This window comes from Teleopsis dalmanni, chromosome 1, assembly GCF_002237135.1.
Source record: "Teleopsis dalmanni isolate 2A chromosome 1, ASM223713v2, whole genome shotgun sequence".
Classification (NCBI taxonomy): Eukaryota; Metazoa; Arthropoda; class Insecta; order Diptera; family Diopsidae; genus Teleopsis; species Teleopsis dalmanni.
Window position 1 is genome coordinate 148,684,793 of NC_051846.1, and position 23,654 is coordinate 148,708,446.

Sequence of the window (23,654 nt, forward strand, 5' to 3'; positions counted from 1 at the left end):
AAGAGAACCCTCTAAGGAAGGAGGGAAAAAACTGTATAATCAAAATTAAATTTGAAATAAATAATATGATTATAATCTAAAAAATGTCTCATTGTTCTAGAAAATGAAATGCGAATCCACCATTGAAGAAAGGAAGAAAGGAGAAGACATTAACGTTGATATAGATTATAATTGGAATGGATAATATAGTCAGAGTGAAATATATTCCTTTGATTTAGTAAAACAAAAGGGAATCCTCTATAGAACGAAGGAAGAAAAGAAACTACAGTTGGAACTATAATTGAAGTGAATAATATCGTCAAAGTCGGAAATATATCATTGGTCTAAGAAATCAAAAGTGAGCCCACTATTCAAGAAAAAAAGAAAGAAAATAATATTATGATTAAGATTGATTATAATTGAAATGGAAAGGAAGTCTAAGCCAAAAATATTTCTTTGATTTAACAAGACAAAAAGAAACCCTCTATAGAAGGAAGGAAGAAAAGAATTATATAGTCGGAATTTGAATTGAAATGAATAATATTGTCAAAGTCGAAAATATCTCACTAATTTAGAATATCAAAGGTGACTCTACTTTTGAAGAAAGGAAACACTACTGTCAGTATTAATTATAGCTAAAATGAATAATATCGATCACGAAAGGCTTTAGATTTAAAAAAAGGAAAAAAAATATTCTGAAAACATTGGGTTCATTGTATTTACTTTAAAACGTAGTTCTTTCTTTTTAACAGATAGAAGACTAATTGATTATTAATGAATATTTTATTCTTTTTAGTTTTTTTATATTATTCGCTATTGCAAAACAAAACTAAGTAATATTTTGAAGAAAAAAAGATATATTTAACACTACCGACAAACGATAGAATAAGTCCAAGGTATGAGAAAAGATTTATGTTATTTATAGTAAAGATACTATATTCCAACAAATATCCAAAAAATTGTTCTCGCTGAATATCAAGTTTTAAAAACTATTTCCCATTTTGATTAACTTTTCATAGAAATAGACATTAGAATTGTGTATAAGTTTCAATAAGACATTTTTTGATATTTGATATTTTATGTTGCTTACTGAATATAAGACACTCTTTCATTTGAATAAAAAGTGTCTTATGTTAGCTCTTTGGAGAATCCTAACTTTCAACGACTTTTGAATTAAAGCCAATATGTCAACTGTTCTTAATTTCGGACGAGATTAAAAACTACCGACCTAACAGTCTCCTCCTAATCCAAATTAAAGCCGAACAGTCACAGAGAATGTCACAAGAGCTCTCATCCACCTCCAAGCATACAATATTCTGTCTTCCCAGGCAGACCCATTTTGTTAAGATAATAATGCAGGTCATGATGACTCACTAAATTTGCTTTATAATTATTTAATTTATAGAATTTTAGGAGTACTAGATCAAAAAACACTTTGGTCAATGTTGGATATTATTCGATTATACAATGAAGGTAGTAGTTTTAAAAATATCTATAAAATATTTGATATACAATTTTACTTCAATGAGTTCTTTAAAGAATCACACTTTTAATTATTTATAATAAAAATAAAATTTAAAAAGTTTAAAGGTAACTAAATTTACATGGTTTATTTTTATTTTAAAAAATTATATCTAATTTTAATTAAAGCTGTCAATAAAATGAATTTACCTTTTATAGAATTCAATATAGTTACAGATACTTAGGTCTTCTTCTCATTAAACTACTGAGAATGCGAAAATATTTTTAAAACAGGAGGAGAAGCTTTATTAAGCTTGGTATGTCTACAAAGAATATACTTGAATCGGGAATTTGGAGTTTTAATTTTCTATAAGCTTTCCTTTAGTTGGTAAACTTTTCTCAAATTATAAATCAAAAGTTAGGTTAGCTGTCAAATGTTTATGATCTATAGAATTCATTATATTATAAATTAATGTAAAAAGAACCACAAAACATTTTGAAAAAATTTGAAAAATGTTGGTTTTGCTTAAATTTTTCAATAAATTTAAATTATTATTTTTATATATTTAATATAAAAATTATTTTATTGGTATTTTACTTTTATTTGTAATTGCCAATTTTATATTTTAATAAAATAATATGTGATTTCTTTCAATTTTTCTTTTCTAAACATTTTCTTGCAGTATTTATCACGAGTGCATAATACGTCTTTCCACAATTTTTATTTATATTTTAAGCTCATGCTAAATAGTTAAACTGCTAAATCTTACATTTGTGTCAAACATTCTGTATGAAATATCAAAATTTAGCAGTTTAGCAAATAAGTATGCCACTAGGCAAATTAATGAACTATATGCTAAATTCGAACGGTCGATTTGGCTGTTGTCATCAGTCAAATTCAATTTTATATTTTTTAGTGGTTTCCATTGGCATAAACTGATTTATGCAGATGAAACAGCTTGTTTGTTGACATTTTAGATATAAAACATACTAAATATATGTTAAATTTTGAGTAATTTGCTTTGTAGGAAATTTTTCTTAAGGGTTGCATTTAACATTTCCGCTTTAAATCAGGTGATTAATTTATAATGAACTCATTTATGTGAAAGAACTTGGTAAGGTTATTTATCCTCATTAGCGGTCTTAATGAGCTGATCTACCTAAATGAGACGAGTGGAAACATGGTATTAGTTTCTGTGTATTTGTTTTTATTTAGCAATTCAACATTTTGGTTTCTTTTTTCGCTTTAAATTAGTAGATTTATTTATATTGAGCTCATTTATGTGAAAGTACTTGGCTGAACTGCCGAAATGAGACGAGTGGAAACATGGTATTAGTTTCTGTGTATTTGTTTTTTTTTAGTAATTCAACATTTTGACACTATATTTTTTTTCTTTTTGTTTTTATTTTGTTTCTTTCTTGGCCTTAAATCAGTAGATTTATTAATATTGAGCTTATTTATATGAAAAAACTTTCTATGTTAAAATATTCTCATTTGTAGCCTTAATGCGTAAACTGCCTAAATGAGACGAAAAATTTGTGTATATTTAAATTATGTTTTTATTTAGCAATTTAACACTTTAACACTATAACTTTTTAGCGCAATTTTTGAATGCTAAATAAAAAATGTAAAGGGTCCTAACGTTATACGAATGTTTGTGTAATTTCAATTTAATCTAAATTAAAATAATTCTTATAGATCATAAATATTTGATAATTTTTTATTAATTTTTTTTTTTTTGCGTATAAACATCACAATCATCGAAAAAAGAAAATTTTAAATAAATAAATTAATGCATTTTAGAAAAAATTTTCATTATAAAGCAGGAAAATATTTCAAAGCTGAAAAAAGTTATACAAGTTAATGGCATTGGGATTATCAAAATATTTTAATAAAAAAACGTTAGAGTTTTTTTTAAAAAAAGGATTTATATATACATTCTCTGTTGCTAGCAAAATGCATATTCCTAATAAAATGTTTATGCAAATATTAATTTTTATCAAAATCATAGACTGTACCGGCTGATCGTCTGCCGTCGGACTATGAATGCGTTCATCGTCATCTTCACGTTTCTTCCGCTTTATATTGTTTTGTGTTCAGACACATATATATATTTGTATATATATTTATAGTATTATATATATGTTAACGAATCGTTATGTTATAACAAATTGGTTTTATTTTATATCAGTTAAGTCAAATTGTTGTTTGATGTTTGGATTATAAATTTAAAAGTACATAAAAAGAAAATTATATTATTTAACTATTACATTGCAGAAAAACTTTAGCTACATAAATAACATTTAAAATTAATAATTGATATATGATATATAAATTTTCATATTTGTTTTAATAAAGTTTGCAGTATTGAATAGTGTAATATCACAGTTTAGTAGTGTGAAAGTACTCGTATTGAATAATAATTTTGCTATAATAATATTTCTATTTTTTGTTTTTATTACTGCAAATTTTATTATTATTTTTTTTTTTTAATATTTTTAATTGATAATTTTAACTACTTATTTTACTATTGTATTACAACACATCGTAAACTGTGCATTCAAAATACTTCAATTGCTATGGTCATTAAATAAAATTTAACTTATGTTACTTCTATTCTTTTACAGTAAATTACTTAAATATTTCAAACGTAATTATTAACATAAAATTTCATTCCTCAATTTCATAAATAATGTTTAATACATTGAATACATATTTGATTTTAAATATTTTTAACTGAACTGAACTTTATTGGAAATTATTTAATTTAACATGTTAACTTTGAGGATGCATATTTTTTATATACCTCCTTCCAATTCTGCTTATACATTTTTTAATTATTAATGTATATACAAAGATGTGAAGAAAAATATTTACGTTATAATTTGTTTAGTTTTTTATATAGAAAAATAAATTTAAATTTTTTTAAATTTAATTTATATATATATATAGCTATTGTGTTGTGTTGTGTGCAAACAAATTAACTAATAGTGAGATTTTTTTTGCATTGAACTTGAAACTAATTTTTATTATATATAATTAAATTTATATATGGCTAAGTATTGAACTGTTAATGGAAAAATATTTTCATTACAGCAAAGAAACACAGAATTGATCTATAATAATAACAGAATAGAATGAAATAATAACTGCTTGGTACCTAATTAAGAAATGATTTAGAATATAAAAATATACCTATCAATCAGACTGGCATTCTGCCATGATAAGTAGGTAATCTTTACTATAACAAAATAAACACGTATAGCGTCTGTCTTTCATTATATTCCAAAAGGATATAAAGGAATTTAAAATAACCATTTATAACGTCAGCCTTTCATTACATCGTAAAAGGATATAAAGGGATTTAAAATAATTGAATTATTTATTACTGAAATTATTTGCGAAAACTAACAGACTGACTAACACCGCGTTATCAAATCTCAAAATGGTTACAGGCTCCTCGGGGAGGTATGCAGATCTGCAGTCAATTATTGCTTAGTCTGATGAAGTGATAAGCAATAATCCAGTCAACGCGTAAAGAGGGGTTTCAATAATACCTCGAGTTAAGAAAGAGTAAAAGTGCTTAAGTGCACTGGCTCAAACAGCTTCAACATAATAATAGATCTTATATCAGATCTTATATTATATTAGATATTATTTTATATTAGATCACATAAGTTCGTACTGCACAATAGTTAAATGAGGTATTATTAGAAATTAGTGAGTTTATGGATTGCTATCTATGAACTAAATTAAAAAATTCATAAAATACGTCATTTTAATATTAATTACTTTATTAGGACATATTCAGAAATCTCTCTTGATTTATAAATTTATTTTTTGTTTAGGAGCCTTTTTAAGTTAACCTGTCAGTTTATTTTTTTTTTTGTAATAATAATAAGTGAACACAACGCAGTGATTAATTTTTATTTTAGTGAAAAGTTTTAAAGACATTAGAAAAATATACCAAAATGATAATTGTATCATATAACTCTCTTAGAATAGATCCGGTCAAAAAATACATAAGGGACAGAACCCTGAAGCTATATGCGAAAACCGTCAGACTGCCCTACTTAGCACTATCTAATCTCAGAGTAATCACCAACCGCATCCACCCCGCGCAAACGTTAGATCAGTCATTGAATAATCACGAAGCTTATGAGGAATACACAAATTAGTCAGTGAGATGGGTGGGACTCTGCAGAAATCCCCCAGCTATCAAAGAGTAAAAGTGCCCAGATGCACTAACCCGGAAAAGCCTCAACATAATTATATAACTCTTCTACTTCATTTTGAAAAACTGTGTGTCTTTTTCAATTAGATATGCAACAGCTGTAAAGATAAGAAGAAAAAAGTAACAACTGAACACTTTTTTTGCAAACGCATAGGTCTGGAGAGATTGAGATATTCCGCTACGGATCTTTACGACCAAAGGAGGCAGACATAAATTTTTTAAAAAATTGTCTGCTTTATAAATCGTGCAGATTGGTTTTTAAACTTAATAGGTCATGACTAAATATATAGTAACAAAAATTGTCTATGTGCTACTTGTTACTAAATATTCTCTTCTACTTTTTTGTCTAATTGGACAGAAGAGACAAACAAAACCAACGAACCAAAATTATTGGTACAGTAAAAAATCCCTTATTAAATAACAATTTTGCAAACTTATTAACAGCCCATAGTATACTACATATACCATACTATAGTATAATAAAATAAGAATTATTCTAGCCATGTCTGTCTGTTAGTTTCCATGAAACTTTGTGTGAGTCCAGACGAATTAATTTTGAATATAAAGAGAATCGGTTGACACTATCATCTAGAGGCTATTCAAAATTACTATCTAGAATAAGTTTATATTTATAAACTTAATTGTATTGAATTAAAAAGAAATAAAAAATTTTAAAATATACTAAAATTTTTTAAAACATTAAAGAGTATATCCTTACATATTATGTTTAAATAGAGGATATTACACGTTTGAGTAACCTCAAACCTAGTGTGGGAATGCCTTCTACTTCTCAAAGACCTTGCTAAAAATAACAAAGTCCACTTAATATGGATTCCAGGGCACAGACTGATTAGGATAATACAATTGCCTGCAGACAAGCCAAAGAATCCATGCCATTTCGATCAAAAGTCAGAACTAGGGAGCTACTTATGCTGAACAGAAGTGGTATCCGACTTGTCACAGGATTCCTCACTGGGCACTGTGGAGTTAAAAAGCATCTATCGAATCTAGGTATTACTAGAGACGATAGCTGCAGACTTTGTTGCGAAGAAGAGGAAATAACAGAACACATTTTGTGTCACTGTGATAGTCTTGCCAGACTCAGACTTCGGTACTTATCCATTGCCTATCCGGATATAATGGAATTAGGCAACATCTCTGCAAAGGTTATATTGGCATTCTTAACAGCTACTCGTCTATGGAACTGAAGTGAGTATGTCACAATAATCCTCAAAGGATGCAGTGACGCGGTGACAAGTTCCTAACCCATTTCAAAAATCTAATCTAATCTAATATTCAAATTAATGGGTAAATAAATTTACTAAAAATATGCGTTGCTTACTTTATTTTTAATCACTGACTATACGTATGTGGTTGACTCAAAATATTTATTATTATAAATTATTTATTTAGAATATTTCAAATAAAATTAATTAACTTTTAATTATTTTTATTATATTTCTGTATTTCTTTGCTTCATTATTATATACATTTTCGAAATATTCATTATGAATGCAAAATTTTCATTTTTCATATTTTAAATATTTAATTTGCTGCCTGCCTTATATAAATTCAGTTAAAACATAGTACTATAAATAATTCCAATAAGAAACTATACATTTTGTTAATAAAAAAAAAAATTTAGTATTTAATATACATTAAAAAACTGTAATTTTTCGCTACACACATATTTCAAAAATTTAAAATTTAATGCACAAATTTCAATTTTGTTTAACACTTAACATTTATAATACATTTTTATAAAAATTAATTTTGTTTTCAATTTATTAGAGTCAATATTATATATATATATTAATACCTAAAATTTCTATAATATACCTATTTAATTCTGATGTTGTTATACAATTAATTTTTTTTGCTTCTTAATTTTAATTTTGTTTTTCCAATTTGAAATAATATATTATAATATATATTTGGAATAATTTACAACTTACCGGCATGCCTGAATCGACTTGACCGAAACGTGTATTTCGCCATGATTCTAATATCAGAAAACCTGCATATATCTTTCCCACAGATAATTTTCCCTTATTCAGTTGGTCGATGGGTGGCACTAGTAAATCTAACATTTTCTTGGCCTGTAACGGCCAAATATTTGTTATTGTTTCCCTAAGCTCAGAATCGGCCTGATCCATCTCTTCAGCTGTTTGGAAATAAATATTTATTACAATATAGTTGTATATATATATATCAAAAAGCATTTGTGTTAATATACTTTTTCATGAAAAATATGATAAAAAAAAATTTAGCTTACCCGATCTCATCTTAATACTTAAATTTTCTCTAATCAATGCAAACAAAGTCGTCGTAAATTGTACTCTCAGTTCGTCATCAAGTGGCATATTCATACGTATTAATTTTTTGTAGGCGAGGCGATTGGGACATTTGTTACCGAACCCCAGTGGAGGATCCATATTCTTAAGCATATCGTACATTTCCGTATAATGTATTCTACCACTAAATACGATTTCATTTTTAAATTTTGGTTTTTTTTTCGTACGATTTTTGGCAAGTGTTTTTCATTTAGTTGAAGATACAAAAAAAATATATCGATTAATATCGAAATAGGGTTATAAGTCTTATATATTTATTTTGTGGCATATATACAATGCATGTTAAGCAAAAGGACACATTTAAGACATTTAAGACAGTTAGTACAAAAGTCTACTTAGGATAATACACATATAATATACTGACGTGGAAAATATTTAATACAAAAGAAGAAGATTTACCAAAAATAAAAAGGAAAGTGTAGTTGAAATAATTAATAAGTTTATAACGATATAATTACTGAAATAAGCTAAAGGTACAAATATGAGCAGGAATAAAGTAGTAGATCAGCGTAAAGCTTTTAAAGGCATTTAATTTACTTTGGCAATATTAAAAACAATTTTCTTAAAAGAATCTTTAAATAGTAACTTTTAACAAATAACTTTAGTTATAAATTTACCTTTCCTTCAAAACCATTTATAATATGAAACAAATACGATCAAATAATAATCATTTAATATAAGAAAAATACATAGATAACATAAATAATGCCTTAAGACCTGCCCAATTTGTTTGATTTTTATAAATAATTTAAAAAAAAATAAATTTAAAAAAAATAAAAAATTACTACAACAACCTAATAAATTATATTCTAATTTACACATTTAGAACACTTATTAAATAGTTAATATAAAAATTAAAATTAGCTTAAATACAAAAATAATTTAATTAAAAATACTTAAGTGCATATTGTTAGTATAAATTACCGAAAAAAAAAATATTTATTTAAAAAGCACAACAATTGTAAAAAAAAATTAATCAACTTTTATAAAGAAAAATTTTAAAAAAGATTTATTATATAAAATTTATATTAAATTGATAATTACGTCGCATTTGGATCATATTCAGCCCATATCCGAACAAATTCGTCCAAATGATGGGCACCCAAAATACTGGAGTCTCTTGTTAAATAATCAAAATTATCCATGATAACAGCAACGAATAAATTCAACATTAAAAATGAACAAAAAAATATAAAAGATACAAAATACGCGTAAGCCAGCGTAGAGCCGCATGTTTCATTGCCCTTCTCGGCTTCCTCATCACATGGTTTCCCCTTAAGGCACGCCAGCATAATGTTCGGCCACGCCTCGCCCGTTGCACATCTACAAAAATTTTATTAGCAATGTTTTATATAAAATCATAATTTTACAATATTTATATATATGCATATTTTTAAGATTAATTAATTAATTAATTAATTAAATTTATTTATTTTTTAAATACACTAAATTAATTTTTACAAACGAATTGTCTACTTTAAAAATTTTGCATCTTTATAATTTAATGAAAAAAAAATATATATACTATTTAACAGGGAAAATATTCTAATAAAAATCTCAACGCTAATTTTAGAACATATAAAATTTTTTATATACAAATGTTATATTAAATATATATAGTACTTTTATGTTAAAACATTATATAAATACTAAAATCAAACTAGTGAATGAGTTTTTTTTTTTAATTCCACAAAAAAATTTGAAATTTTGCTTGCCAAATTGGTTTTTTTAATTCAGAGCCTCTGTTACATATATATGTATTTTGATTCTGTAAAATAGCACGTATTAAGCTTATTACGAATGTCAACCTACACATTCCAACAATCTATTTATATTAATTTAATATGAAGTACAGTGAAATTAAGAAATCTTATCATTTATTATCATTTTACTATATTTTATTTATTTGCAATATCATGATTATTATTTGTTTATATTTTATTTTATTTATTTTATTTTATATTTTATTTTTATTTTAATTAAATAAAATTATTATGTAATTAAATTTATATATAATTAATTATTTAACAGAATTTAATTTTTTGGACAATTCAATTTTTTTTAATTAAAATTATTTTACTTTAATTAAAATAAAAACCTTTATCATCAATTATAATTTTAAAACCCATTTAATTAATAGTATCCTCCTTTTTTAATAAGAAGAATTATTATAAAATTTATTATAAAAAAAATTTATTTTATTACAATTTTAATTTTATATTATTAATTAATTTTATATTTTTTATTTTAGATATTATTTTAGATTAGAATGTTACGGTAATTCTAGGAATCATTGGTTCTCTTCTATTCATTATGAAATATTATTTAGTTTACAATTTTAGGAAGTTGTTGTTCCACTTCTTTCTTGGCTAGAGCTATAGCTAAAGAATGTGAATAACGACAAAACTACATGAACAGTTGTTAAACCAAATACAATATATGCAAAAATTGTTCGGAGTGATTAAATAATACATTAAAAAAAAATAAATAAATAATTAAAATTATGAAGTACCGACAAAATAAAATTTGCGTAATTGTTGATTTTTACTGTGTTTTTTTATTGAAGTATTAAATTATTTAACCCAATCCAGCACACATTTTTCATAGGCTGATCCAAGTAAGCACCTCAATTTCTCCGAAATGTTGATTTAGATTCGGGAAGAGAAAAAAAATGACAGCTGAGTGCGGTTCTTATTAAGTCCGAACACTTCTTAATAGAATGTGTAAGATTTCTTGGGCTATAAAAATGTATTTAAGTTGAATATATGGAGCTGACATATAAATATTTTTCAGAAATAGTTTAGAAGCCATACAAAGAAAACTTTACTATCGTTGTAATAGTTAATAATACGGTATAATCGAAAATAATTGAATTTCAAATATAGCTACTTAATTTAAAAAAAGAAGATACTTCATTTAAAGAAATTCATTTCTTTTAAAATTAGACAGAAGAAACTACTTCCCATTAGTACTTTATACGTTTATGTGTAAGAAGTATCCAATTAAATGAGTTCTCATTGAATATGTATTATTAAATATAATTATTAAAAATTCTGTTAAAAATCTTATAAGTAAATCTGTCATCATTTCTGTGTTATAGTTTTGAGTTTTCTTATGGCAATGCCATTCTATGTGGTGTTGAGTTTTGCTTAGTCATTATATATGTATATCCTGATTACTCAAAAACTGCAATAAATTTCTCCAGATTGTAACTGAAAACAGAAAAATTTATTAGCCAATCCTTATTTTTTTTTTTAATTCGTTTTAATTTTAGTTTTTTATTTTTTAATTTTTATTTTGTAATTTTTATTTTTTAATTTTTAATTTTTTTTTTTTAATATTTATTTTTTTTTTTAATATATGTTTCTAATTTTTATTTTTTTTATTTTTTAATTTTTATTTTTTTTTAATTTGAATTTTTTATTTTTATTTTTTTTTTTGATATTTATTTATTAATTTTTATTTTTTATTTATTAATTTTTATTTATTAACTTTAATTTTTAATTGTTTTTTTTAAATTTTAATAATATTTTAAAATTTAACACTATTAATTACTCATAAGTCATAAAAATATAATTAAATAAACTTAATCATATAAAACTATTTTTTTTTTAATATATATTTTTTAATTTTTATTTTTTTTATTTTTTAATATATAGTTTTTTTTAATTTGAATTTTTTATTTTTTTTTTAATATTTATTTATTAATTTTATTTTTTATTTTTATTAATTTTTATTTATTAACTTTAACTTTATTTATTAACTTTGATTCTTTTCTATTTTTTTCAAAATCATTTATTAAATTATAATTAATGCAATCTCTTAGAAAAATGGTACCTTTTTGATTATTAAAATTAATTACTAGTTGTTGAAAAGTTAAACGTTTTTGTATTGCAATAGAAAGATTCGATTCTTAATCTACAATATTTTTTTTTCAATTTGTAATTAATATTATTATCAATCTAAATAAAATTTTAAAATTTAACAGTTCCTATTCGTTGTTATAAAATCATTATTTATAGAAAAGTGAAACTGAAAAAATAAAAACTTATTCATATAAATTTAATTTGTTTAACTAATTTATTTGATCATTTTTAAAATTTTAAAATTTATAAAATGAAATATATTGTTATTAAAATTATTAAAAAAAAAATTAGAATTATTAAAAAAATATAAGAATTTCAAAATTTATTAATTCTTATAAATTACTATTTATTTAAAAGTAAAACAATATTATTTATGTAATATTGATTCTTTAAATTTATTTCTATTTTTTTTATACTTTTTAATTTATAATTAACGAAATGATTAATGGAATTGTATGTTAGTTTTTAACATTTATTATTAAATTATTATTAAAAAATTATTTGTTATGATTTTGTAATTTCACTGTAACTTCACAAATAGTTCCGTATTCAAAAAATTTTATAATTTAAAATAAAAAATATTTGGGAGCAATATTAACAATAATATGTAACATTTTACAACTTTAGTGCAATATGAAACTATTTATTTAAATCTTAACAATGTTTAAACAATGCAAGCACATTAATATAAATTAATTAATAATTGTTTTTGATATATTAAATGAACATGAGTTGAAGTGTTGATGTGTTTTATTGCTGAAACAGTTTATTTTCAATGCACATAAAATATAATAAAAAAATTGTTCTAAGCTATTAAATATTTTAATTTCCCATTTTCTATATAAAAACTATGATTAAATTCTAAAAACTAGTCCCCCCACTAATTACCTATATATATGTAGAATTATATACTATAATTCAATAGCCTAAGGCCTGCTTTAGATATACTATAATTTTTTTTTTTTGTAAATTCTATGCCCAGTAAAATCTAAGTTTGCTAAAAACATATTTTGTTTTTAAACTGATAAAATAGAAATTTTATTTTTATTTTGTTTTTTGAGAAGTATTTAAATATATTGTTCTGTATTGGAATACTTTTTTTACATACCTGAAGAGCAACATGACGCCTTGTATAAATGATTGGAAGTTGTTGTGCCTAGTAATAGAATTTTCCACTGTACCTAGTTTGATATTTCCAAATACCTATGCACGTATCGAATGTGTTGGTAAAATTTTAGTTAAGAAATATTTAATTTTTTTCTAATTGTAATATAAAATAAAAACGTATAAAAATATAATCCAAAAAGATTTAACTCAAAAATGTTTGGGTGTTTGTGTTGATGTTAGTCGATTTTTTAAAATTAAATAAACATTAAAAAAGATACAAAATTTTTATATAATTCCAAATAATACTGTAAGCTTACTACTAACTACAGTAAACTCTCACAAACTGTTCGGGATGGGATTTATTTATTTATGTAAGTACACATTTTCTGTATTAGTTGAAAAATGTGATAAATTAAAAATTTAACTAAATTCAACATAATCTGCAATATAATAAATTAATTTTTTTTTTTTGTTATTTAACTCTAACTGGGAAATAATTTGCTTTTACTTGGGAGCAGTGAGCAGAAACTTAACAAAATGTTTTTATATATTTTGACGTATTTGGTACTATAAAAATAATTGAATTGAAAAAATTTAATTTTAAATATTAAAAATATTAACATACTTTAATATCGATTAATAAAACTATTTAAATGATTTTTTTAAAGTTAACAGCATTTTAGTAAGAAAAACATCAAAAGCATTTTTATTCGATTATTAATATGTAGTATTTTTTTTTCTCACTTTTTTTTATTATTTTATTTTTATATTAGTTAAGCTGCTTTTAGATTTTAATAATATTTTTATTTTTCAATTTATGATTTTATTTATATTTTAAATTTTTCGATTTAATATCTTTGTTGGCTTTTTTATTATGATATGAATCAATTTTTATTTTGTTTAAAATTCAATCAAAAATATTATTTTATTTTTTTTTAAATAAACCATTTTTTTATTTAAACAATATATATTTATTTCTATTTTTATGCTACTATTATTATTTCCACAGTTTTTAATATTTTTATTATAACGGCTTTCATTGTGAATTAATTTTAATTAATAAGTTTTTTTTAAAATCAAAATATTTGAAGAAGTTTTACATTTGAATTATATTTCTAGTATATATAATTCTATTTTATATGCTATAATTTTTATTTATATAATGTTAATTTTATGGCAAAAAGAGACTATTTATAAGTTAAAAGAGTTCGAACAGTAGTGAAGAAACAACACCAAAATAATGATAATAAGTACTTGGCAATACTCGATACAGCGTTGTATGGTCAGCCCAATTTCAATTAATTAATTAAAATATTTTTGTTGTTGTTTCTTCATTACTGTTTAAACCCTGATATTATTTATAGGTGGGTTTTATATTATTTTTATAATAATATCGTTTATACTGAATTAATATATGAAATAAATTTTTTTTTAAAATAAAAATTTTAGAAGTATATTTATATTTGAATTATATTTTTTTGTTTTATTTATAAAATTAAAATTAGTGATTTTATTGAAATTAATTATATTATATTTGAATTATATTATATATTTTATTGAAATTAATTATATTAAAGATAAAAAATTATATTAAAAATTATTATAATTATATTTGTTATAATTTTTTTTAGGTTATTTCTAGGTAAAACTTCATATAATTATCTATACATTTACTATTTATATTATTTATGTATATATATATTTTTTTATTTATAAAATTTTTTTAAAAACAAATATTAGAAGTACATTTTTTTTTGCTTAATTAACGACTATTATCAATTTTTTTTTTTTTAATTAATTATATTTAAGATAAAAGACTGAGACTGTATAATTACTATGTATTATAATCACAATTTGTTATTATTATCACTAAATTATTTTTTAGCTTTATATATGATTATGTATCTATTTTCATTTTATATTTCATATTTATTATTTCTACATTTATAACATTTTTGCTAAATTATATTTAATGTTGAAACTCTTATCAATAATTTTTTAAATTTATTTTAATAAAGTATTTATTTTTAAATACTGTGATTAATTTTTTTTTTTTGTTTTGTTAATGAACTAAATATTATTGATTTTATTTTAATTAATAATAATAAAGATACTATTATTTTTATTGATTGTATTTTTATTTATTATTATTATTTATATATATTGTTACAATATGTTATTATGTTTTATTAATTAGTCTAATAATTTTAATTATATATAAATTAATATATATATTATTATTATATATATATCTATATTATTATTATTTAGTATTAAAGTAACTATATAATTATTTTATAAAATGTTTCATGAGATTAAAGATGATAATTATATTATTATATTTGTTTTTATGAAATATATAGTTAAAAATGTGAAGAGGAATATATATATTTAATTACGTTTTTACACATAATGCGATTGCTTAATAATGTATTTTTTTTTTTATCTTTTATAGTACCAAATATTTCAAAAATGTCATTTAGATTATAATTAAATTTTGTGTTTCGGTTGTTAAAACTGTACTAAATTTACTTTAAATATTCAATAAGTGGAATTTGTAACTAGTATTAGGTATATATAAGTATATATATATTGATGTAACATTTTTTTTTAACTAAATTGGGGATACAAACAAAATAATAATATTACTTGTATATACATTAAGAAATTAATACAATTAATTTTTTTTTTTCGGAATAAATATCTAGTAACATTTGAATTGAACTTGTAACTTATACATATAATTGCATTCATTCAAAAACGATTTAATATTACTTTCAACATTAAAAATTAAACTGATTTTTAATTATATAAACGCTAACAAATTTATATATAATATTTAATATCTAACTACTGATAACAATTCTCAAACTGTCAACCCTCAATAAAATAATGATAAATCAACTTCAAAATTGCAACTCAACTATTTTAACAACTATCTTTTAATGGTAAATTAATTAATAACTTTTATATTATATTATTTTATAATCGTTTACTTTAATTAATTAAAATTTAAGTACTTTTTAAATAATTACTTTGTTTTGCAATACTTTGTTTTAATCAACATTTTTTACCGAAAAAGCAGCATGATTCCTCCCGAGAACGATTGAAAATTATTGTGCCGGTTGAGTTGTGTATCCGGATCATATTTAATATTTCCAAAAACCTTTTTCGTATATACAATACAATTTATATATACATACATAGTTTGCAATGATACAGATTATTATTTTAAATGTGTCTTATTTTTATATATAATAATGGTAAGAACTTATTTATTTATTTTTTTTTTTTTTGTTTTAATATTTTTACTTGTGAGAATTGTATTAACATATAAACTAAACTATTATCATTTCTATTATTCTATGTATTTTTTCTATTTATATTATCTATTGGAATATTCTAAATTTAATGGTTTCTGCATATAATAATTAAAATGTATTATAATTATGTTTGAATGGAGTAATATTAGACTTTAATTAAAAATGTAGAGAAAAATTTTTTAATTATTTTGCACTATCATTTATTTCTTCAATAACAATTATATTTTGAAAACCAATCAATATTGTGAATTACCTTATGGATAAAAGACAGATATAAATACGAAGAAACAACAATTTAAATTATTTCTAAAAATATATGAATTTATTAAAAGAATCTGTGTACAAGTACACAAGGTACAAGGTCTCTTGAAACACTATATGCATATACTCAAAGATATCCATATATCTTAACCCTTCATAACCCATGCGATTATTATATATCACACCATAAAATTACGATTAAGATGAGTTTGATTCAATATTTCGAATATATTGGATTTATATATAAGTACATATATACATAAAAACTATTGACATCGTGGAAAGCATGAACTCATCATAAACATAACGACTTATTATGTTTAATAACATTATACGATAAAAACAATATATCTACATATCTTAACCCTATGTATACCCATATGACAGATGTGTCACAAACCATGAAATGATGATTAAAATGAGTTTAATTTAATATTTTAAATATGTAATTACTATTGAAATAAATATGAAGTAATTACTATTGTTTAAAATAGCAAACAAATCATAAATAAGGAAATGATTTATTTCGGCTTTAGAATGTTTAAACGGCACAAGTTCCATTCAAAAACTTTTTTAACATATGTTGGAGGTATATAGACCTACAACCAAAAAGGTGGACAAACTAATTCGTGATATCTGCACACAAACAAACTAAACTCATTTAATATATATTTAGTAATTATTATTATATTATTAATCGAAATCAACCTTGAAATCCTAGGTAGGACACAGGAATAAATTCATCTGTTAAAAATTTCTTTTTAATATAGTTATAGACTATTTATGGACCATAATAATATAAACTCGTATAATATAAACCCATATAATATAATAAAGAAAGACCATTGCTTAACATCAAATTATTGTGTTGTATTCTCATATATGTCTTTATTCAATCTCTTCGGCAAACGATTAAACGATTTGTATAGATTTTGTATGAAAAATTCAGCACATATTGCATTTAGCGAGTAAAGTACAATAGTCTAAACATAGCATTACATGCTTAAAATAAAATAGTGGAAACCGGTTTTGCAATGTATTTTGCTATTGTATCATTGTCTTTATTTACTTAAATATATTATGCTTCCTTACTCGGAAACATTCCAATATTGAAGGGGATGAACTAGCAGATAAGATGGCCAGAAGAGGTTCTGAACTGCATACAAGAGAGGCCGACCTCTTAATACAAACATTGATATGCGAATTGATTAGAATATTAGAGAAAATCACCAATACAGTGACTAACAATTTACAAATCACCGCAAAGACTGTGAGGTCGCTAGAACCTTATCACCTAGTATGGACAAAAATAAAACGAAGTCTTTTAGGTTTTAGCATACCTGCAGTTCGTGTACTTACTGGAGTACAAACGGGGCACTGTGTCTATGCTCAAACGGTGGCGAGTTCCAATAAGTGAATTATGCAGGAGTTGCCAAGATGAAGAGGAGGTACAATCCATCAACGACTTTCTGTGTCTCTGTCCAGGACTGCAGACAAGATGACTTCAATGTCTTGGAAATTGCTTTTTCACTGGCTTGGTAGAGATAACGAAAGCAAATTTATCGGAACTCCTCAAGTTCATCTGGAAAACCAAATCATTTAACAAGGATAACAAAGGTTAGCAACACGCTTCTCCCGGCAAAATTTTTGAGTGCTTCATAATTGGCAATATATGCCTCCGAGTGGAAGTGCTGACAACTGTAAGCAGACGCCTTCTGTATATTCATTTAAAATATATGTTTAAGTTTTCATAGATTAATGAATTTTGTTGTTAAATAAACTTAATTTATCATAATCCTTGTTTTTAATTTTTGTATTACTATTGAGTTTTATATGAAAGGCATACATGAATATAGTTTTTTAATTAGTAAATTTAAATTCATTTGTTGATAAAATTCCTTCACTCTCTACAACATTAATACATTTGAAATTTCAATGTTAGATCCCTCGACTCTGGCGTTATATGCTGACGAAACGTGTATGTTATACTCAGATAAATGCGGTCTCAACACACTTCAAGCGCATATAAACCTCATTCTGGAGTATTTCCAGAAATGGAAAATAAAAATTAATAATGAAAAAACTAAGGCTCTGATTATTACACGTAAGTGGAGACAGAGTCCGTCGAGAGTGAGAGTGCGAAATATGGTAATAAACTGGGAGGATAGCGTTAATATATCTTCATCACGTTGGACAAACGATTGACATGGCTTAAACATGTTCAACTGAAAAGAATTAGTTGTGCTAAAATTCTTCATCACCTCCAACCGCTATTCAGAAATGAAAATCTTAATGCTAAGAACAGGAAGCTAATATAGGTATAACCAAATAATTCTTCCGTCACTTCTATATGGATGTGTAGCGTTTAACAAAGCTTCGAACGCTACTATTCGACAGCTACAAATTGCAAAAAGCCAGGCTATGAGAAGACTTTTCAAGATAACATGGTACATTAGAACGAATGATATCCTCAGGGACCTCAAGATTGATTCGATCAAAAATTACATAAAGGATGGAGCTCTGCAAACTGACAGGCTTACCAACACCGCGTTATCGAATCTCAAAATGGGTACAGGCTCCTCGTGGAGGTATGCAGATCTGAGGTCAATTATTGCTTAGTCTGATGAAATGATAAACAATATTCCAGTCAAGGCGTAAAGAGGGGTTTTGAAGATCATCATCATTTTGACATCACAATCCAGGATAGACCATTGCTTCCTCTACAATACGCCTCCATTCTTCTCTGCATTTCACTTTCTTTCTGTGTTGTGTTATTCTCGTCGTTCGTCTTGTAACTATCTTCGTCGCGGTCATCCGCTTTTTCTACTCCCCTCTGGCTTTGTCTCGAAAATTTTCTTAGTCATTCCTTCGTTACTCATTCAAGATTTTGAAGATACCTCGAGTTAATAAAGAGTAAAAGTGCTCAAGTGATGATAAATATTAAATATTACATATATTATATGCAGGAACCATTAAAAACTAAATTGTTTATGACTTCTATTCAAGTTTTTTATATAATAATGCTAATAGCTAATATTTGTATATTATTATGAGTCACCTAATTATTATATCTAAAAGTTGTGACTTAAACTTAATTTAAAAATATTAAATTTGTATATAACTTTGTAACAAATACTAATAGCTAAAAAATATGATAGATTAGTCTTAAAAAATAAAAAAAAATAATTTGTATATCTATCCCTAAAGGATGAACCTAATAAATCTGTGAAACACTCTTATTTTTGCTAAATTTCTATTTGTTTAAAAACACCTAATGTTCTAAAAAATAATTTAATTATTTTATAATATGATTATAAAACATAAAACTTGTATGTTAATATTAATGTTGAAATAAGAACTTAATATACTCAAGAAATATAATTTCGTTAAATGAAAAATAATATTAAAAAATAATATAAATATATATTTTTATATAAGTATATGTATATATATATATATATATAGTGGAAACTCACCTGCATGCCGATAATGGCATAAATAAAAAATAGCATAGCTATTAGCAAACAGACATACGGAAGTGCTTTGAATGATTGTACGAAAGTCCATAGAAGGATTCGTATTGTGTATCCTTGTCGGAGCAATTTTATCAAACGTGCCGCACGAAATAAACGCAGGAAGCCAACGTTGATTGAGTTCGACTGTAAAATATTTGTGGTCAAGAAATGAGAGATGCATTAGTGGCATTTCAGGTGTATCTGTGCAAGTGTAGTTTTTCGTACGTTGATTTTACGTTGATGTTAGTACGTTCACCGTATATAACAACGTTCTTAAATTTTATTTTCATTTTAAATTAATTTAATTAATTTAAGTAATTTAAGTAAATTAGGTAATAAAAAAATTTTACAAAAAATTGATTAATTGTTTAATTGATTGATTGAATTGATAAAAAATACAGTCAATTTTATAAAAGTTAGAAAAATTTTTATTTAGTTACTAATAAATAAAAAAAGAATTTTACAAATTTTCTAATTTACACACCAATTATTTTAAGAGCCAAAAGAAAAAAATTATATGTTAGTAATACATTCGCAAATTTGTTTAAGTTCAATTGTGTCGTTGCAGTTTCATTTTCTGTGGTTAGTCAAGAAACAACTTATGAGTTAATCTTAAAGCCAATGCAAATACTTATCGATAAATACAAACATAAAAATTAAATTTTTGAAATAATTTGAAATTTTGTTAACATTTTTCAAAAAAAAAAAATCTCAGCGTTGAAGTCTTTTGTTGTTTGATTGTTGATTTTTTAATACCAGTTTGCGTATGTAAAAAATTTAATTTATAACTAAAATTGTTTTTGGTATTAAAAAATGTTTGACCAAAATATTTTACGCATCAGCTAAACGCTAATGCAAAGACGCATACCGCCTCGCAGTGGCCTCTTCGCGTTGAATACTCAACATTTTATAGTTGCAGTGCAACATGTTTCTGTGAAACTTGGAAACTTGTTGCAGAGCAACTTGGACGCATTACGGCATGACGTAGCTAACTTAACATAATTCAATATGTTTAATTTGCATTAATTTGTTTGTTTTTCAATTGACTATAAAAAATTTTTATTTATTATATAGAAAATATTATATTTTAAATAAGACTATATATAGTACAGAGGAGTATGCAAAGAAAAAACTACTTGAAAATCTATTAGCAAAGATTTTATTAGCTTAGTTTAGTTTAGATCGGTGTATAATATATAGTAGTAAAAATCTACACTCTGAAAAATGACTAAGATCATCAATAAATAAATCTAGTTTTCCTAAAATTGCATCATGGTACAAAAGGAGGAATTAAAAAAATAGGTTATTAGCGGAAAAAGACCTTTAAATTAATACAATTAGTTTCACTTTAATGGCAAGAAATGAAAAATATATTAAAAAAATTAATTAATTAACAATAATATTCAAATATAATAACTATATCAACAATAAAACATCATAGTTATGATATTAAAAAATTATTATGATTTGCCTAATATCAATGCGTCATTATCAATAATCAATAATATCAACAATAATCATTATAATTTTTTAAATATCATCAATATTATTCTGGATTATTTTTCAATTACTACAATGCGTTGCGGTTACTTTTAGAAGTGGCATAACACGATTTTCGCTTCGTGATCATTTTCAGTTATCCATAACGCGTTCTGTATATGTTATTACTCAATGTGCATTATCGGTTTTTGAATCCTAATATTATATATTGTATTTTAACTTCAACTGGTTGGCAACAAAGTTACTATACATAGACCTCCGGGTCCGTAGCGATGAACTTGAAACTTTAACTTATACTATAAATGAAAATTAAAATTATTAACATAAAATTTTGTGACTCAAACTATTGTGTTTTCCATAGTCTATAAATTGTCAATTGTATTCTTTGAAATATTTTTATGTGTAATGATTTTTAAAATTATCAGTACTTTATCAGAACTATCAGCACTGAATTAGCTGAAGTTTAATAATAAACTCCGTTCAGATAAAAAGTTTAATTTATTGTCGAATTGAAATATCTAGAATTTAAGTGAGAGAAAAATGCTTATTTAAATTCACTATTAAAATTAAAAATTTATCAATGAATTCAGTGATATTCTTCGTAACGTTACAATTTTTTTAAGTATCTTAATAACCTTATCTTCGTCAACCTAATTTAATATTTCCCATAGGAATATTAATTTAACTATAACTTAATTACTTATTTAATTTTCGCCTTTTTTCCCATTTTTAACAGAAAACTTACTATTTTCCCATCTATCGCAGCTATCTTCTTCAAATTAATTACCAATTTCGTTAAAATGAAAGTTTTATTTATATTAATAATATTTAAAAATTAAAAAATGATCTAAATCTCGTGAAAAGTCTACATTAACCATTAAAGTCGATTTTAATATTTATTAAAATATTAATTTTGATTTTAATAATTAGTAAAAGGAAATGACCTATATATTTGTATTCATACCAGTAATAAAAATGACAAATATTCTAATAAAATCTAATTGATTTTAAATGAAAATTTATTTTCAACAGGAAATATAAAAATAACAAATAAGAAATAAAAAATAAAAATAAAAAAAAATATTTAAAAAAAAATAATAATAAAAAAAAAATAAAAAAAAAATAGTAATAAAAATAAAAAATAATAAAAAAAAAAAATAATATAAAAAAAGTAAAAAAAAATAATAATAAAAAAAAATAAATAAAAAATAAAAAAATAATAATAAAAAAAATAAAGATAAATAATAAAAAAAATTATAAAATTTGTGTTTTGTCGTTTTCAGAATAAATAAAAAAAAAGATATAAAAAAAAATTTAAAAAAAAAAAAATAAAAATAAAATTAAAAAAAAAATAATTTGAAAAATAATAAAAAAAATAGAAAAAAAAATCAAATTATAAAAATTATTTGTTTGTCATTTTTCAGAATAAATATAATAAATATAAAAAATAAATAAAAAGACAAAAAATAAAAAAAAAAATTTCAATATATAAAAATGAAAACTTTGAAAAAATAATTTTTAGAAACTAGCAATATTTCTGTTGATTACTAATTAAATATAAAAAAAAATAAAAACCTAAAATTATAAAAATTTTTTTTCGTTGTCGTTTTTTAGAATAAATAAAAATTAAAATAGAAATAATAAAAATTAAAATTTTTTTTATAAAACAATTAGTAGACAGAGGGAATATTTATATTAATTATTTACTATGTGTTAAATCTTTATCGTTGTTATATTTTGTATATTAAAAAATAATTGTTAAATTTTTCCATATTTTTATGAAATAATTTAAATTTATTAAACCATAATTAAAGAAAAAACATATGGTAATAAATTGCAATTATATACCATATTATTACAATATCAATAACAGATATTCCCAAAATATTATTTATATATACAAATAATTTTTTTTTAATTTAAAGTTCTTGCCATTAAAGTGAAAATTAAAAAAGGAGCTAGAGAGGTAGTTTTTTTACATATTGAGATCAATTTTATTACTTATTTGAGTTCTACCATTAATAAGAATTAAAAAAAAAATTATATCCTTTGA

The 23,654-nt window shown here is 23.1% G+C and overlaps 1 protein-coding gene across 8 annotated transcripts in view; it reads right to left on the minus strand.

Annotated features, from left to right (window-relative positions):
- LOC119669294 (voltage-dependent calcium channel type A subunit alpha-1) overlaps positions 1-23,654 on the minus strand; it is a 73,311-nt gene that overhangs the window by 20,051 nt on the left and 29,606 nt on the right. For all 8 annotated transcript variants that reach the window (XM_038079134.1, XM_038079130.1, XM_038079127.1 and 5 more), the window contains 5 exons: positions 20,063-20,245; positions 13,004-13,098; positions 9,074-9,352; positions 7,951-8,153; positions 7,631-7,839 (listed from right to left, as the gene is read on the minus strand). In XM_038079134.1, the coding sequence (XP_037935062.1) occupies positions 7,631-7,839; positions 7,951-8,153; positions 9,074-9,352; positions 13,004-13,098; positions 20,063-20,245 (969 nt within the window). The remainder of the gene's footprint in view (positions 1-7,630; positions 7,840-7,950; positions 8,154-9,073; positions 9,353-13,003; positions 13,099-20,062; positions 20,246-23,654) is intronic.